This window comes from Euprymna scolopes, chromosome 4 (assembly GCF_053919585.1).
Source record: "Euprymna scolopes isolate OS-2025 chromosome 4, ASM5391958v1, whole genome shotgun sequence".
NCBI lineage: Eukaryota > Metazoa > Mollusca > Cephalopoda > Sepiida > Sepiolidae > Euprymna > Euprymna scolopes.
In genome coordinates, this window is record NC_136485.1 from 180,841,906 (window position 1) to 180,861,976 (window position 20,071).

The 20,071-nt window shown below is 34.3% G+C and overlaps 1 protein-coding gene across 1 annotated transcript in view; it reads right to left on the bottom strand.

Moving 5' to 3' along the window:
* LOC145272771 (echinoderm microtubule-associated protein-like 2) overlaps positions 1-20,071 on the bottom strand; it is a 224,363-nt gene that overhangs the window by 138,535 nt on the left and 65,757 nt on the right. The window contains exon 3 of the mRNA XM_080127047.1: positions 3,301-3,567. Coding sequence (XP_079983173.1) covers positions 3,301-3,567 — 267 coding nt within the window. The remainder of the gene's footprint in view (positions 1-3,300; positions 3,568-20,071) is intronic.

Sequence of the window (20,071 nt, forward strand, 5' to 3'; positions counted from 1 at the left end):
TCAAGTTTATTTGGTGGAGTTGGTAACTATCTATTGATGCGCTATTAACGTTGATGAGTCTATTAACTTATGTCTTTAATATATTAGTTAAATTATTACGTATCTTTTGGAAGTTAGTGTGGTATCAAGAACTGTTTTTAATTTTGTTTTATTCAATATAGACAGGTTGAGTCGGCTTCTTTCGAAAGGGGAAGTATCATAGGAATATTAAATCCACAAACTGTTCCCAGTCACATGTATATTCCGGTTAGAGTGGATGACAACGTTAGATTTTTGCAGTTCTTACCGGGAGGTGTCGAAGTTTTATTACATTTAGCGGCTGGTATTCCCAGATGGTTACCAATGATACTGATCAGGTTCAACGTTGTCTAACTTCGGTGATCTAACAAGAACCGCCGTGTCAACGTGATTATTTACATTGAATAAGTTTATAGAGATTAAAATAAAATTACTATGACAAAAATAATCAGAATTTTATAAAAAATTTTTTCGTTTAATATTTTAATAGCCAAACGATACTATGATAATTAAATTGTAATTTAAAAATCCTATGTAAAAATCGTACTTCAAAATAGGATAATTCATAATAAAGAAAAATGAAAGTGAAACAAAAATAAAAGTACAAGAATCCCAGGTAACTCCAGGAAGGAACAGCTAGTTTCAAACTATGCAAATAGGGTTGTTGTTTTTATGGAAATCGCTTAAAGAAAGGCATTAAACTACTTCATGTAAGGAGCTAATTATTTTCAATTATAAAATATGGCAACTAGCAGGTTCGAACCCAGAAAACAGCAATTCTTCCCCCCTGTTACATATTAAAGCCGTGCAGGTAGGAGTAGTCATGTTTGATGGTCTTATAGGCCTACAGGCTAGATTTCAAATGTTTCCATGAACTGCAAGCATCGATGAACGATGGACAAGTAATAGAAGATATGCTTCCGTTTGTCTGTGCCACGCAGACAGAATGTTATACATACATTCTTAAAGAACTGTCTCTAAAATGTTTATTTGTCCCGTTAAGTGTACTATCAAACGCATAGTAGTCCGTTATAGAACAGCCAAGGTGTAATGATTATGTTTTGTGAACTATTTAATTGAATGTGTAAACACGCGCACACACACGCATTTTTGAAATGAACATTGTACATTATTTTTATTGCGATTGGAACATATATATATATATATATATATATATATATATATATATATATATATATATATATATATATATATATATTAGTGATTGGACGATTCCAAATTTTTTCCTGATTCCGATGCAATTACCGATTCCATTCTAAATTTCCGATTCCAATACAATTATCGATTCCGATTCTTTTAAAATTTATAATATTTAATTAGAGATTTGTTGTTATTTTTTGTAAATTTTTAAATTATTACATATCCCCCCACCGGGTAATTTCCGCCTATATTTTTTTCTAAAATGCTTTCCTTGTAATTAATTGAAAATTGTAGGACGACAAAAGATTAATTTTGATTTTAAAACAAAGCCAAATTGTAACAGTTTTCGTTAGTATACAACATGCTACTAGAAAGTTTTCATAAACAGTTGAAAATACTTGACGATTGATAGGCAAAATGAGAAAACGATGTAAGAACAAAATATTTAACAACGCCCCGCCTATTCTTACAAACAAATTTCTAAATAATAATGTTACTATTTAGAAAACCATTTTTAACATGGGGAGATTGTGGGCTATATTAACTATTCTGTGCTTTTTCTCTATGAATGAAATTAAAATTTTATTTTAATTATAAAAAAATTGGTGGGTTGTTAAATTGATTTGCTTTGCTGTAAACAAAAACGAAGATGCAAATAATAATAATAATAATAATAATAATAATAATAATAATAATAATAATAATAATAATAATAATAATAATAATAACGACAAATTTGTAGATTAACACGTTAAGCTAAATCCCTATTCCAAAATGAAATATTACGTTTGTAGGTGATTATGTGTGAGACCCTTAAAACTTTGACGAAAAGAACAGCAATTGTTTTAGTATTTAGAGTAGAAGATAAGTTTCGAATATAAATTTAACGTAAAATAATCATCATTTCTGGGCCGTTCTAATTCTTTATGAATGTTAACTAAATTCTTTCCCACTAATTTAAGTTCGATTGGCAACATCAGAAAACCATGCGTAATCGCTTAAAAAAGTAGACCCCCTCCCCAATAAACGCACATAATTTATCTCTAATAGAAAAATATTGTTTTTGGTTAACTGCCCTAACACACTAGAATATTTCGGAAAAAGGGGCTTATTTTACTTTAAATTTATGTGTGAAACTGATCCTCCACATTAAATTCCTAAACAAATCGTTTTATATTTATTTATTTTTTTATAATTATGAGTGTTTATAGGTAATGTTTTTATTTCGTTTTTAAACAGTTACGTGTAAAACGGTATATTTTCTTGTTTTCTTTTTGGCCAATCGCAATTATAACTTTTTGTTGCGCAAAGAAAAATTTGATTCTCTATTTTTTTGGCCATTGCATGTAAACGGTCTGAAAAACAGTTTCGCATATAAATTTAACGTAAAATGATCACCTTTTTCGAACCAGACAGTATTTTAAGAACAGGTAACGGATTTTGTTAGTTTTTTTTTATTTTAGCCATGTACATGGTCCTGGTCAAATTATAGTATAAAATACGTCATTGTCAAAAGTCATAAAAGACACGATCCTTTTCTACGACTAACGCTTGTGAAAAAGGCACACTCTCAGTTCCGGACCCGTATCGAGGCGTTGATTGAGGCTGAAGGCGGCTACATTGAATAGGTGTCAGCTCTACTACATAATCAAGTTATCTGAATTAATCTTTTCAATAAAAGCTTTAAAATAAAGCTGTGCTATTGCTTTCTTTAGGGCAACAATTTTATCGTTCCACTCCGTACTTTCTTCAAAAGAGAGTAATTAACAATAAAAAAGAAAAGCGAAACAAAAATAAAAATAAGAGCACCAGGCAATATCAGGCAGAGACAGCTAGAAACCATGCAATAAAGATAGCTTTTTTTATGGAAATAACCTCAGACAATACATGAAGCCAGTTGATGTAATGATTAAACAATAATTACAAAAATAAGCCAACGACAATGTTATCCGATTTCGACCAAGAACACAGCAATTCTTCCTTTTTTGTCAGAAAAATCGCTCGTGGAATGTGAGGACTCAAGCACAAAAAAGGGAACCGAGAGTCACGAGATTCTGAAAGTAAATCCAAGATCCACTTTCTACTCTTCTAAGTAGATAAATAAATGAATAAAAAGCTTACTTTTAGGTATGGGGGCTGTATGGTATAGAGGGCTCTAACAGGTCGTCCTTTCCACAAGGGAAGTTCTTCGAAGTTCTGTGTTGTTTTCGGATTTAGAATAACCCTTTCCCGAAGTTCCCGGTTGGTGTTACTGATTACTGTTATGACTCGTGGTCGCCATTGCGTTTGTCCAACCAAAGAACCATGGCGGGCGCGGCCCTTGACAGCGTTAGAACTGATGGCGCCATTTTTCATATTTTCACCTGTTAGCGCTTTGTTTGACCAAACCTGAAAAGAGAAGAAACAATGAAAAGGATAATTTCAACAGCTCAATAAGGCGATATCATCCGTTCTAGGGTTCGATTATCTATCCGTTTGGAGGTGACGGTGGCTAAGTAGTTAACGACACAGAACAGCAACCTGAGTGTGTCAAGTTCGAATCCAGTTCGTTCATCAGAAACACTTTCATTTAGGATGCTGGCAACCTTTACATAGTCGCGTTTGTACTGATATTTTTTAGGAAGAATTCTAACTAGAACGATATCAGGAAAATGAATGCCAACACTAGAATAATCGGATTCGTATGAAATAAATGAATAAATCTTCCAGCTTTTCCATTTTACTTCAAATCAACACGTATTTATTACTTTTATATGCGGACGCAAACAAAAAAGGGGGGCATGGATTCACACAATACCCTCACATATATATTCATAGTCATAGACATAAACATTATAAAATAGAGACGGGGCCCATGGCGCAGTGGATATAGATGTTGAGCATTGTCTGAAGATAGCGGTTTCAATTCTACCCAAGCAGACCAGAGGATTAGTTGGCTAAAACGTGGCGAGACAATAATTTTGGGAAGCAGATTTACTAAGGGTAAGTTACGAGACTCAGCATACCTATCCCGTCGCGGTTAATCTTCTAAAGAAGGCCAGAGGATGGATTGGCCGAAACCTTGTGAAACAACAACAACTACGAAGATGAGAAGAACAGTCCGCAAAAAGAATAAATATACTGATAGACGCCTAGTAAAAAAACAAAAAACAAAACAAGTAACTTGATGAGTAAATTGCAAATTACAGCTAATTAAAACAATTAAAATATTTTTCAGACGTAGCTCAATTCCCAAAACCGAGGAATATTTTAGCATGTATTTTTTATGATTAAAATAAAGTCATAGGGAAATAAATACTGATTAATTTAGCTTTAAATTGATCACTAGTAAAGCAAGGAATTTGAAGTCGTAATTCGGTATGTTTAAATGTTATTTTGTTTAAATTTTTCTATTATTAACTATTTCGGTTTTAATATCCACATTATGGACACAGGCAGCAGAAAACAAATTTCAGATTAGATTTTCAAGGGTAGGATATTATCATTTTCATAAGTGTTGATAAATAAAAGAATCTAAATTAATATAACACCTAACACAGACAAAAAATAAGCAAAGGTATCTAAACACACCCAAGTTAAACAAGGTCACCTTTTAATACAAAAAGAATGTGCTGTATGACCCAAACTTACCTGCATTCAGTACTATATTACGATGTGAGATAACTCTCTCAAGGAGCAGTGTCATAATACCGTAGAACTGGATAGTAAGCTCCGCTTACTCTTTATTTTAATCTTGTAACCTTTTGGTTAATATATCTTTCTTACACCTAATCCGCGTTCAGCGTTTTCCTTCCATAGTCACAACCTTGGGTCCACATCAGAAGAATTACTCACCCTCTCCAAAAATGAATAAAGAAAGGAGGAATAGAATGAAACCGATCTTTGTTTGATAAAAACCTGGCTGTTTGCTGATGAAAACAGGGGCGGGATTAACAAAGAATCTTATTTTTAAAGTAACACACATAATACAACGTATATAAATAAAACATGCGATAATATCAATTCAGTGAATTAGCTTAACGAGTCCTTATGAGGATGAACGCGGAAAATTCTGTGTAGCTTAATTGCCATATATATTCATAATTTACCATATATCTGCATTTATAATTATTATTTTGATGTATATAAATATTTATATGGTTGTGAGTATGGTTAAATACATGTAGAGAGTGTATTTACATATTTTTATATTTTACGTACATATTAGCTATCGATATTACGTACATATTAGCTATCGATATTTGTCGTTTGACGTTAGGAATTAATGTATATGTATATTAGTTTATAGGTAGTACCAATGAGCTATGTATGTAGTTATATCATTGCTGTTTGAATGAAATGAAATTGAAACAAATTTGAATCGTGTCATGATAAGAAATTATATATATATATATATATATATATATATATATATATGTATATATATATATATATATATATATATATATATATATATATATATATACGAGCAAACAGTTAATAAAACATGTTAAAAACACTTTGAAAATTTCGGCCTTTATATTATTTTGGACCATCTTCCAATTACAGGATTTCCTTGGATTTTACTTGTGCAAATGGAAATTCAATTAACTTTCTTGAAGTTATATTTTTGGATTTTACCGCCATTGGATTATTTATCTTTCACCAGACTATCCATTCGCGTGTAATCAACTTTTTCTTCACTATATTCCCTCTGTTTCACTTTTTGTTATCAAGTAAGATCTTTGACTTACTTGCAGTTTCATCAAATACTTTTGTATGCGAAATCCGATCCCACATTTTACTAATTCCTTCCCTCTGATGAGAAGGAAAGTATTTCTTCGAAACTCCGCGGATTAAGAACTATCCGCTTATTAAATGTTTCCTTTTCAGATTAAATATGTTTTTCAAAATGTTTTTAACATGTTTTATTAACTATTTTTTGCTATATATATATATATATATATATATATATATATATATATATATATATATATATAGTGCAGTTTTGTTGAAAATTCAAAGACTCACGTTTTCTTTTTTATAACCTTCGTTTATATATATATATATATATATATATATATATATATGTATGTATATATATATGTATATATATATGTATATATATATGTGCAATTAATGCATATATAATATTTTGGTTGTATAGTGAAACTCACGTGCTTTCATTTCAACAGTTTCGATCAAAAAATTCTACGCTTTGATTCTCGAGCAATTATAAATTGATTTCCATTCTATCAATTTCCATTCTAACAAGTCAAAGACGATTGCAGAAAATTGACTATAATCCGCTAAAAACATTATTTACGAGCCGGAAGTGGGAATATACGGCATGGAGTAAAGCAAACTTAAAAAGATTGTACACATATAAGCGTCACAAAGACAATTGTACTTTATAGAACCATAAACTGTTAATAATGGACCGAGAGAATTGTACGCAGGTGTCGCAAATAAAACCTAACGCTTTAAAATGAACAATTAAACTGAGTATCTGTTCCTTAAAAAACGGTGACTTATAATATATATATATATATATATATATATATATATATATATATATATATATATATATATATATATACGTTTTATTTTTTATTACCGTATCTTTCTGTTAAGTTACATTATTCTTTCAGCTACCCGGCCGTTTTTTTGGCCGTCTGTAGCTTCCTCAGACTTTTACAGAAAACGTAAAAGTCTGAGGAAGCTACAGACGGCCAAAAAATAACGATACGGTAATAAAAAATAAATACGTATATTTGCTCTACAACAGTATTGAGCACGTTCTTCAGTTTTTATTAATTACCATTTCCACTATATATATATATGTCTATATATATATATATATATATATAAATATATATGTGTGTGTGTATGTGTGCGCGCACGCGCGTATGTGTGTGTGATTATATATATATATATATATATATATATATATATATAAAATAATGCATATACACACTGTTCCGCTGTATCACAGCAGATATATATATAAAGCAGCGCCAAAAAGAAAATCTGCACTTGAAACTTTGCACAATGGAAAATTGTTATTTAAATGTAACCTTAGAACATAAATGCATCACAAATACAACTAGAACACAATGAACTAGTTAATATTTAGTAGCATACCTAGTACTTCTACAATGCAATCTTTTGGACATTCTTTGGATTAGTCTGCGAAATACTCCGGTGAAAGAGCATCCCAATTCTCTTTAATTTTTGTCCAAAGTTCTTTCAGATTTGAAATTTTATCATTGCGTAGCTGTTGCTTGATATAATGCCACATGTTTTCGGTAGGATTTAGGTCTGGAGATTGTGCATGCCAATCCAAACACGTAATATCATGTTCTTCAAGGAACCTCTTGACATTGCTAGCTGTGTAAATGGGAGAATTATCCTGCACAAAGATGGGACTATCATCCAAATTCCGGCCAAAAAATGTACTTGGTCGAATTAATTCGACCTTGCAAGCGAATTATAGGCTCTGGAACCTCAGCACTAATAATGCCCCACGCCAAAACTGAAACTCCACCCCATTGCCGCGTTGAAACTGTGCACCTAGAATAAATTCTTCGTTCTTCTTCGACGGATGTACTGCCTACCATCACCTAGCCTATTCCATTGAACTTGCTTTCGTTGCTTAAAATCACTTTCGACCAATATGAAGAGGCATTGATTGTATTTGATGAAGTCCAGACGGCGCTTTCTGTTCTTTACAGAAATTATTGGCCTGCGTCTTGCAACACAGCCTCGCAAATTAAATTCCTTCCATCTGTTCTTAACTGTAGAAAAAGAACACTTTTTTACAAGATTACACTATTGTTGGATTTGGGGAGCCGTTTCAAATCTGTTTCTGAGACTGCGGATCTTGATAGCAGTGTCTTTCCTGTAAGACGTAAATCTAGGATGACCAGAGTTAGGAGTATCATGAACACTGTCGGGGTTCTGGTGCTTTCGCACAGTCATTCATACCGTTTTCTCATCACATTTCATTCTGGAGCCGATTTCTCGATTGGATGAACCAGAAATGTGGAGATTAATGAGCTCCTGACAACCAAGAAGAGAAAGTCATGGCATATGGACTAAATATTACGTTTTGTATAACCTGGAACAATAACAATTACGATTAGAGATGCTTTGTTGCCTAAAAGGTAGATATTTTAAGCTGATTTTAAGATCATTACTTTTTTTTTTTTTTTTTTTTTTTTTACACAGTGATCACCACTTATCAAGGCCCGGAAGCCACTCAGGGATAAGGGTTATTGCAAGTACATCACGTTAGTGAGGAGATTTTATGAAGTGTTTAATTAGGGGGGGCGGTTCATTAGGAATTTGTTAACATTAGACTTGAAGACATCCAAGTTGTAGTCCGGAGGGAAGCAGGCAGACGGAACAGAGTTCCACAGGCTTGCAGTTCTAAGAAAGAAGCTTTGCTCATGAAATCCGCGTTTTGATTTAGGCACAGATATAGAGTGGGGGAAATTTTTCACAGTGGATTCAGCTAGACGGGTGTTTTTCGTGAAAGTTTGGCGAGGGGGGACCAGGGATTGGAGTTCAGACGAGCACCTGCCATGAAAATAACGATAAAACAAGGATAGGCTCGCAACGTCTCTTCTGTGGGAGAGGGGTTGCAGGGTAGAGAAAAGGGCATCCCCCACTAAACCACGAAGTCTATTTTGTACTCTGTCAAGGCATGATAGGCTGTTTTTGGCAGCTCCTGCCCAGATATGGCAACAGTATTCCATCTGCTGAGTTTCTTTTTGCCTTCTCGATTTAAAGTTAATTTTTTAAATTGACGTGAACACTAAGATACTTCAATTAAAGTCAAATATAAACAAAGAAAATTATAGAGGAATAACAGGCAAATCAAATTTATCTTAAATTTGTTAAAAAGGACAAGTACGGACTTTCTTTTTGGCACTCGGGCCCTATGTACTGTTCATAACTTGCCCTATGTGTGAATACACTTTATGTAAAATTCCAAATGTTTAAACCAGAAATTTTCTGAGTAATTTGGTAGAGACCACAGACGTATTTTTTTCTTTGACCCCGATTTTTACCCCTTTGCATTCATTGTTTTATGCTCAAATAAAAATAAAAAGATTGACTCATGTTCATGTTACCTACATCTCATATTTCAAGTGTTTAGATCAAAAATTGACGGAGGAGTATTGTAGAGTCGACAAAGGTCAACTCGTTCAACTTTTCGCTCCAAAACTGATTAAAATGTTTGGCGCATGTCTGAATATCCGTTATGTAAAATTTCAAATGTTTAGACCAAAAAATGGCTCAGTAGTTTGCTAGAGACTGCAAACTTAAAACTAGAAATAACTTGACTCTACTTATCCTGTTCTGCTAATTTTCTTGTTTTTAAATCTTTTTTGTCAATTATGCCTGGTACTACCCAAAACCAGTCCTTAAATAAGATTCTCCAATCCAAAAAACATAAGCCGACTTCACAATTCCCATTAATGGAACCTAATTATAAGGTGATGCCGGAAGTTTCTACCTCGAGGTATCTAAAGCAAAGAAAAAAAAACTTCCACAGATTAATATTGGAGGGGAAACTATCTTCAAGTAGAATCCTAAACTTGGAATGGGGCAAAGGAATTATACTAAGTAGATATTAATAAGTCCCTCTTAACTTTTTTTTTTTTAATGGAGAGTATATAATACAGTGGATGTGTTATCGGCAGCTCCAGTAACTCTCGCTTCTCCTTTTTTGTCACCCAGTCCTCATTTCCAATGAGTGATGTTTCTGACAAAGGGTGAAGAAAACGCTGCTTCCCAGGTCGGTAGTACTTCGTGAACAGTAGTCTGAGATGTCGGAAAATTTCTGTTTCTATGTCTATCCTTGCGGCCATGTCACTAGTAAGGGTGCTGGAGGTAAACGTTTTCATCTAGACTGACGTTAACCGCCTGATAGTCAGGGACCCGAACCTTGGATTAACCACTAAGGAAGCTGTCCTATCAGCAGGTGCAAAGTACTGGGGCTGCTGTATTGCCATTTGGTAAATGGATTCTGGATCATGCAGTAGTCTCTGGTGGGGTCTCTCGATGCTATACTAGTGGGTAATTGTTACGGCTTTACCTTATATGTGTTACAAAAAATCTTCCCGTCTTTTCTCTCTTACTTTCCATCTCTGTACTGCTCTAACCAAGTATACTGACCTGTTCCACTAATCCCAAAATCCTCAAAATGAAATATCCCCCTCCAAAAAAAACACGAATAAACCTAGAACCCCATCCTCCAACGTAAACTCCTACTATCATGTCTTCTTATCCAACGTCAGGGGTCTACGTTCCAACCTTCCAGAGGTTGAAACCCAATTACAGGAGACAAAACCAGACATGTTTTTCTAAGCGAAACTGGAATAGGGCCGACCACCTTCCTAGATTTCATTAATTAATGGATACACTAACTTAACATCTAAATCTGACCCCCAAGATCGCTATGAGCATGGAATATGTGCCTACATTAAACATGGCTTCCCGTGTGGTAGGGATATCTCCAGAGAATACCCTAACTTACCTTATATGTGCTTCCGGGTTGCACTTGCTTACACCACCGCATTTATATTTGCCCTCTATCGCCCCCACAACAGCTGAGTTACTATCTTTAAGAGTATATCGGAGAAAATTGACCACATCCTGTCTGCTCATCCCGCGGCTAACATCCACATTTGCGGTGACTTCAACGTCCACAATGTTGAATGGCTGACCCACTCAAATAAGACGGACGATGAGGGGAGGTTCTGTCATGATTTTGCCATAACCTCACTAAGATTGATCCCACCCGTGTGCCCGATACTACCGGTCAGTACGCAAGCCTTCTAGACCTTTTTCTCCCCACTTCCCCGGAGCTATGCTCATGTGCCGTTCTATCTCCTCTGGGATCCTCCGACCACTCCGTTGTATCAGTTAAGATAAAAATGAAATATAATAAGTCTACAGATGTACCTCTCCACCGTACTGTATACCGATACTCTATGGCTGACTGGGATAGCTTCCATACATTTATATCTGATCTACCTCTCCATTCCATGTTTAAAAAGTATGTGTCCTCTATAGTATCAGACCTGACCGAATGGTTACTTATTGGCATAGACCAATTCATGCCATCCAAAAATTCCAACAAAAACCTAACAGCCAGTCATGGTTCTCCCCTGAATGCGCTGCTGCCATCGCACATAGAAATCACTTTTTCCATAGCTACCAACGTAATAGATGCACTGAGACTAAAGCTGCTTTCAGGACTGCCAGCAAACACTGTAAAGGAGTAATAAAAAATGCAAGAGAGCTATATGCTCAATCCGTTAAATCCAAAGTAGCTGAGTAGCGGCTTAGTTCCCACCAGTTTTGGCAAATAGCAAATAGGATCCTGAACAGAAGCGTGCGTTCTATCCCAACCATTATCAATGGTCCAGAGGTCATCTCGTCAGCATCCGACAAGGCTAAACTATTTGCCAAGAACTTTGCAGCAAATTCTACCCTATGCGACGAAGGCCATCAACTCCCCGTATTTCCTCCTACAACACACAACACGCTAGGTAACATACAAATATCTGTGTGTGAGGTCGCCAAGCTAAGAACGTTGATTCCAGCAAAGCAACTGCCCTGACGGTATTCCAATTATAGTATTAAAAAAGCTACAACAAGAACTTGCCCCCATACTTACCAAACTGTTTAAGCGTTGCCTTAAGGAGAAATGCTTTCCAACACCCTGGAAACCCTCATCAGTATGCCCTGTATTTAAGAATTCAGGTGATAAGTCATCTCCCTCTCAATACAGACCAATAAGTCTCCTGAGTGTCATGAGTAAGTTGCTGGAATCCATATTAAATAGAGAAATAGTCAACCACCTCAGCAGAAATAACCTTCTTAGTGACACACAATATGGCTTCCGTTCTGCAAGATCTACAGCTAATGTGCTAACAGTTATATCACATAGAATTAGTGAATCTCTCGACAAAAGCTTCATTTCTAGGGCAATTGCTCTTGACATATCAAAGGCCTTCGATAAGGTATGGCATAAAGGCCTACGTCACAAGATTTCCAGCTACGGTATAACTGGAAATGTTTTCTCTATCATTAAGTCATTTCTCTCCGATAGGCTCATAAGAGTAGTGGTTGATGGGCAGAAATCAGAGGCTCACAGTATTAATGCTGGAGTCCCTCAGGGGTCCATCCTGGTCCCAACTCTCTTCTTGATCTAAATCAATGATCTCCCAAAACGCATGCTAAAATCATTCGTTGACATCTATGCTGATGACACGACTATCTATGGCAACACATCAAAGGCCGTAAATGACAACGTTCTCTCTGATTCTCTCTCCTCTGATCTCGAGCGCGTGGTTCAGTGGTGGAAGAGGTAGCTGGTTACCTTTAATGCATCTAAGGCCAAGCTCCTATCATTACATCATAAACGCTTTGATCCCCATCTGGCATGGATTGAAATGAATGGCTCTCGCCTAGGGGAGGGCCCATGTTTTGATAAGCTTCTGGGTTTGACCTTTACTCCTGATCTGAAATGGAACACGTACATCAAGTCTGTGGCCAAGGTCGCTGGGAAAATGGTGGTATCCTTCTACCGCTCTAGAAGATATCTCACTACTGATGCAATTCTCTATCTATATAAAAGTCAAGTACGTCCAAGGATGGAGTACTGCTGCCACATTTGGGCAGGAGCTGCTAAAAAACGCCTATTCTGCCTTGATAGAGTAGAAAATAGACTTCGTGGTTTGGTGGGGATGCCCTTTTCTCTTTCCAGCATCCTCTCTCCCACAGAAGAGACGTTGCGAGTCTGTCTGTTTTATCGTTATTTCCATGGCAAGTGCTCGTCTGAGCTCAATTCTCTGGTCCCCCCGCCAATCTTTCACGAAAAACACCCGACTAGCTGAAACTACTGTTAATAATTTCCCCACTCTTTATCTGTGCCTAAATCAAAACGTAGATTCCATGAACAAAGCTTCTTTCTTAGAACTGCCCGGCTGTGGAACTCTCTGCCGCTTGCCTGTTCCCCGCCCCCCGAATTCAACTTGGATGTCTTCAAGTCCAACACAAACAAATTTCTGATGAACCGCCCCTTAAGTAATGACACCTTAGCAAATCCCTAATACTAACTATTACTACGATACTATCCCATTGATTACTGTAAACACAATAACCCTTACCCCGAGTGGCTCCTGGGCCTTGATAAGTGGTAATCCCCATGTAAAGGTAAAATCTTTTGAACTTTGACTCCCCCCCCTTGGCGACTCAGATTTTCGACCCAAACCGATTAAAAAGCTTGCCCTATGTCTGAATACCCTTTATGTAAAACTTCACATGTTTAGACCAGAAATTGGCTGAGTAATTTGGTAGAGACTGCAGTGGCCAAATTTTTAAAAAAACTTTGACTCCAATTTTATCCCCTTAGTATTCATTGCTTTGGTCTGAAGTCAAAATAAAAATTTTGATCCATGTCCAAGTAACATACATTTAAAATTTCAAGTGTTTAAACCCAAAATTTGCGAAGGAGTTTGGTAGAGTTTTCAAAGGTCAAATCGTAGAACTTTGACCCCTTGACAGCAAAATTTCTGGCTGATTAATAAGATTTATCACAAATCTCAATACCCCTTATGTCAAATCCCGAGTCTGTAGGCTGAAAATTGACAGCATACTTTTGTAGGGAAATGTACACACACAGACACACACAGACAATTTCATTTTTATAGATATATAGATATATCTATAATTGCAACTTCCTTCTAATTTAGGATTTTATAACCATGTTCATATTCCTTGATTTTGTTTTAAAATTGGTAAGTTCTATTTCTTCTGATAAATTAAGGGTGGAATAAATAAAAACAATTAATATTGTAATTACACGAATGATTCTGCGCTACGAAATAGGTGCTGTCAAGAATTGTGCATTTCAACAAATAAGAAATAAACAAGAAACAAACAAGAAATAAAAAAGAAATAAACGATAAGATGGTCAACATCTTGAATCTCGGAATATAGACTTTTGCCGTTTATTATATATATATATATATATATATATATATATATATATATATATATATATATATATTGTAGGTGTATAATTTGATAAACATTTGAATAATACTGGGCACAATTACATTATTATAAACTGTTGAGGCATTTTGTGTACTTTTACAATCGAACCCAGCGTAGTTTAACCTCAAATTCAAATCTAATACGTTTCAACGGGCTATAAAATAATATGAAGGAAGGAATTAAAAAAAAGTAAAGATTTACCATTTTAGAGTAGGGGATCACTTTCCTATATAAATTCAATGTAAAATAAGTACCCATGTTTTGGCCATCGATTGGACAGTAATTTACCAGACAATAAAAAAAAGCAAAAATTCAATATTAAAAAAAATTTTATGGAATGCTCAGTTTCTAATAAAACGTTCTAGTAAATAATTCTTCCATATTGGAACCAGTTGACGAGAATACGAAACCTGGAAATGTAGAGCTTTGGGGTATTTCTTTTTCTCAATTTTTAAAAATTGGTGAAAGTGCACTGGGGTATCACCCGAATATTTACCTTTAAGAAGTCATTGTTTTTTTAATATCCAACTGTTTACAGCTCCAATCGGGTCTGCTGCTTTAAAAAAAACATTTAATAGTGTCGCAGACTAGAATTATGTACATCGTTCTACATTTTGTGTGTGGATGTTGGGATCCTGAGGGTCCACAAAATTTTCTGAATGGTTTATGGTGTAGTGTGGAAAATGCCGGTCGAGGTTAGTATATGCCTTCCAACAATCACTGAAAATTATTGAGCCCAGAAGGATAAACTTGTTCACCAACGGAATCAGAGTTTTGGCGTCCCGTTTTTCATCTGGGCTAGTCAACACGACGACGAAACTTTTTGAAATTCTTTCAATTCCGCCGAAAAGCCATATCTGACTAGCCATCCTTCCTCTATTATACTTTCGGCGCACGATAAGGGTTTCATCGATTTCGACAGCTATCCCGTCGCCTCCAATGGGTTCCTGGTTGTTAAGCCAGTCCTCACAGACCTCGGAACAGAAGGACTGCCAATCAACTGAGAAGTGGTGCGAAATGTCCAGATTTTCGCGTACTGTCCGATGATTCCACATAGTTCGTAAAAAATTATTGACGAACATTATTACTTTCCACGCTGGCATCCGAGCAATGAATGTTCCTGTGGTTTCAGCGACAGTGAAACCGCAATATTTTCTTTTTTTAGATTTTCCCACTTTTGTGTAGTGCGTGCACCTCCAGATTCGTTTACCTTCTCGAAACGAACACTCATTTTTGCATTGCGGACAGGTAACGCTTGTCGGCAAAACACCATGTTTTCGCAAAAATTGCCTGCTCGTGTCTTCTTCTTTGTGAAATGCCTTTACTGTGTCGAAATATCTGTTGCTACAACCATAGCAGGAATCCACAGTATTGGTATTCATCTTTTTTTGGCACTTGAAGAAAATGTTAAAATAACTTTTTACAGAAATAAAAAACAAACAAAAAATAATGGAAAGAAATAAATGTATAAAGAGCTGAATAAAGAGATAAATGTATGAAAAAAAAACAACAACTTTTTTTTTGCACAGAAAAGAGTAAGAACATTTTTTTTTAGAATTTAATTTCGCGTGGTTTTTTGTTTGCAGTAAATGCTGAAATTGAAGAAAAAGAAATTGTCTGCTATAATCACTGACAATTTCTGCGCATGCGCACCCACTTCACCAGACGACAGGCAAGAAAAAAAAATGTCGGGCACACATTACTATACTCGTGACCATGGACTAATGCATGTGTCAGTTTTTACTCATAATTCTAGTCCGCGACACTATTAAATTTTTTTTTTTTTAAAGCAGCAGACCCGACTGGAGCTGTAAACAGTTGGATATTAAAAAAAAACAACGAATTAAATATTCGGGTGGTCCCCCAGTGCACTTTCACCGTAAAATTTAATGAATACTTATTACTTTCTATGTGTTATATTTCGGTTTATTTTGAACGAATATCACATTATCGCAGTAGTTTTCATGATATTAAGACCGTGTTATCCAATGTATTCCATATTGTTTTCATTGATCGCCACCTTGTTTTTTTTTGTGTTAACAGCCTTCAAATAGCTGGAAATAATAAATTAACTAATTAAGTATTTAACGGCGAGACCATTTTCAGACAAATCTTATAAAAAGTAGAAATTGTGGAGTTATAAATTTTAAGGTCACTCCCTCCAATGTTTGAAGTGTTTCTACGTGGTTTAAAAATGTTTCGGTACTAGTGCAGAGAGTGATCCGGACGTAAATAATAAAAGGCCATTCTTAACATGGGGAGGGGAGGGTGTTTTATACCTATTCTATACTTCAACCTTACAATTGAATAAAAAAGCATATCATAAAACTGTAATTAAACTTGGAAATACGATTTAAAAAATAGCGCAGATCACTCTCTGCACTAGCACCAATGTTTCTAACTTATGATCCGCCGTTCCCGCCTTTCTACCTGTGACTAAAACTTGAAAAGATGCTAACGATTAACGATTACACGGCTCGTTGACCGCTAGGTGACCAAGAAGTTGGTGCTCATTTTACGTTAAATTTATATAGGAAAGTGATACCTACCATAAAATGCTACTTTTTAAATTCATTGTTTCATATTATTTTAAAGGCCGTTGAATCTGATTAGCCAACAAAGTAGAGTTTGCTTTTTAGGGGGTAAAATACGCTTGGTTATGCCGTAAAAATATTTTTCTCCTGCTATTACTAATGAAGAAAAAACATAAGACGAAGGGAAACAAAGAAGAAACACTTCGAAGAAATATTTTTTCTTTTACACTTAAGCGTTGTTTAAGCCACATTAAAAAAAGGTGAACGCATGAAAAACAGATAAATACATAATTATTTATGATCTTTTGACCACAGTTATGCACGCACTAACACGATCAAAGTAAGCCAACACACATACATGATGTCACCATGCTGCCAAATACTCATATATATATATATATATATATATATATATATATATATATATATATATATATATTACTGGCTCAAACTCATTCACACTGTTAACATATTGACTTATGACTACTTACTCAACTTTCTTTGTGTTTGCACCATGAACATTTACTAATATGAAACTAACTTTTATATGCTTATAAAATTATAGATATAAACCTGTTTCGTTATAAAATTTAGCTTTCTCGATTTTTCATTTATAAAAGTCTGTTTAGGCTTTAGTTAGCACTTACTAACTGGTGACCTTTCTATTCTTTCAATGTTTCATTTGTTTTTAATGCGTATGCATACCCGTATATATCTTTAATTTTCTTCCATTGCTAACTTTTATAAACAATTAATATGAAATGTTGGTATAATTATTGGCAATACCCAAAGATGTTGTCCTTGTCTAAAATGGCCTTAAGAATGCCAAGGACCATGCCTAATGTGTGATCTAATTTTGTTTTGAAAAGAAAGTAAAGACTGTTATCAGTTTACGCTGTTTGGCATCTGTAAATAACAGTTGATAACGTTTGGGTTTGACAGAATATAGAAGCAGCAGAGGGATGAGGATGGCTCAGTAATTAACGATATAGAGAGAATCTAGATGTGCCAAGTTCTAATCTAAATCATTCCACAGAAACGCTTTTTCTTAGGGACATTGGCAATCTTCCCGTGTTCCCTCCCATACGTATCCGATATCCTCCTGGAAAACATTCTGAATAGAAAGGCATAGAGGAAACGAATGCAAACAAGTCATCATGAATAATGCTCAACAAACAGCAGCAGCAATAAGAGTGCTGGACAGTTTGGTGTATCTGTTCGGCGCTTTTTACGTTTGTTCAACTCTGTGATGTTCTAGGTGTGTCAGAATTGTTTTGGAATTTTTTACACCCAAAACTCGTAATTTCTTTTTTAAGTGGGTTGTTTAATTTCTTTATGGAATATACTTCCAAAATAAACTATTAAATTAAAAAAAATGTTTACAAAGTGCATGCGCGCGCTCATGTAGCTATTTTTTTCTACGTAATGAAATTTGCCAGTTAAATTTTTTTCAATCAAAACTTTTCTATTGGTTCAATTTTTAAGATATTTTCAGTTTTAATGTGAAATTTTATGATCTTTCCGATAAACCGAATATAATATTCTAGACAAGCGTTTTTTTTTTTTTAAAATCATCCCCATTTTGAATTGTCTATTAAAATGAAAATAATTAATTTTTTCATCTAAGGTTTATATATCACAAACTGAAGATAAAAGATCAATAAATAAAATAATCTAATTAAAAGAAAAGAATAGTTTTGTGCAAATTTACTTGTAAAACCAAAAGTTTAACACCTTAAAAAACACGTTGATTTTTTAAAGTTAAACCTCACATTTTGAAAATATTGTCCGGTCAAAATTGGGCACCTACATTAATTTTTGCTATTTCATTCAATGTTTTTTTTTTTTTTTAGATTTTAGAAAAAAATCATTCCATAAAAAGAAATAAAATATTTTAAATCAAAAACTTCTTTAATTCTTTAAGAGAATAAAAAAATGGAAAATTTGTCGGCTGTTTTTTTTTTAAAAAGTAAATTTTGATGTGTGAAATGTGCTCATTTTTCAAATACGGTGACCCATATGGACTAATTTGATTGTTGGCAGTAAACACATGTCAGAAATTCAAAGGGGAGATAAGACACCTATCAGCACTTCAATTTTTTTTTCTTTATATATTTACTACCGGAAAATATATTTGGTCTAATGTGTTGTTTTTACATGTTTAAAATAATTAATTATGGCGCTTTTCGGCTTCCGTATTTGTCAACTGGAAGAAAGGGAGGCAACTCCGCTCTGTGATCACCTGTTATTAGATTTTAAAATCGCTGTCTTTTCGGATGCTTGCTTAAAAATTCTTTTATTTAAAAAGTACATTGAATATAACACAAATATGGAGAAATTCTTATAAATGAAGAATGAAAGCACCCATTGATTAGTATTTTTATAGGTAAGTAATTTTTTGGAATTTATATATATTTATTATATTTGGAGTAAGTTAAAATTCGTTGAATTTCTTGAAATCTTTTTTAAAGAAAACTGATTAAAAATATTGTATATTTTTCTAATAAATCTTTTATTGTTTTAAAATTTGGTTTTTGCTCCTTTTATTGAAAAAAAGAGTTTAAATAACATTTTCAAATAGTTATAAACTTCGAAAGATAGTAAGTCTAATTATTCAAATTTTTATCACTCATTTTTAATGGCGACATCTGATACTTCTAGTGATGTTCAGTTTGCGTCTGTAGGAAGTTGTGCTTCTTTCATAATCTATGATTGGCTCACGGAGACGATTTGAGTTTTTTAGTTGAATACATCAATCCTTGCCATAGATGTATTTGTAGGCAAACGACGTGACTTAGAACGTCCCATTTTTGTTTGTTTGGTCGCTTAAAACTGATGTAAAAGAATATAATGGGGTTTTAAATATAATTTCTGGGCGTGGTTTGTGTGTGATTTTTCTTTTTTTCTTTATAATTTTTGGGCGTGGCTTGTGTTTTTAATAATTTATGGGCATGGCTTGTGTGTTTGTTATAATTTCTGAGCGTGGCTGTGTTTTTTAATTGATTGATAAATATTTTATAGGTGTTTTCTATGTATATGTTTTAACTGAAAAATTTTATAATTTTGTGCAGGTAATTATTTATTTCATCTGCCCAGTGGAATCTTCAGACCTAAATTAACATTTAATTTTACTCTTGATAATAAAAGATAGAGATTAACACTCAGGTTTCTGAAACATTTTCCTAGGGCCTGTGAAGTGCGAGGAAGGGCGGTTTCACATAATTGTTAAGAAAATTCACATTTAATAGTAGTTAGATATATTTCTACTTTTAATAACTTGCTATTATCTAGGTAGTGGTAGT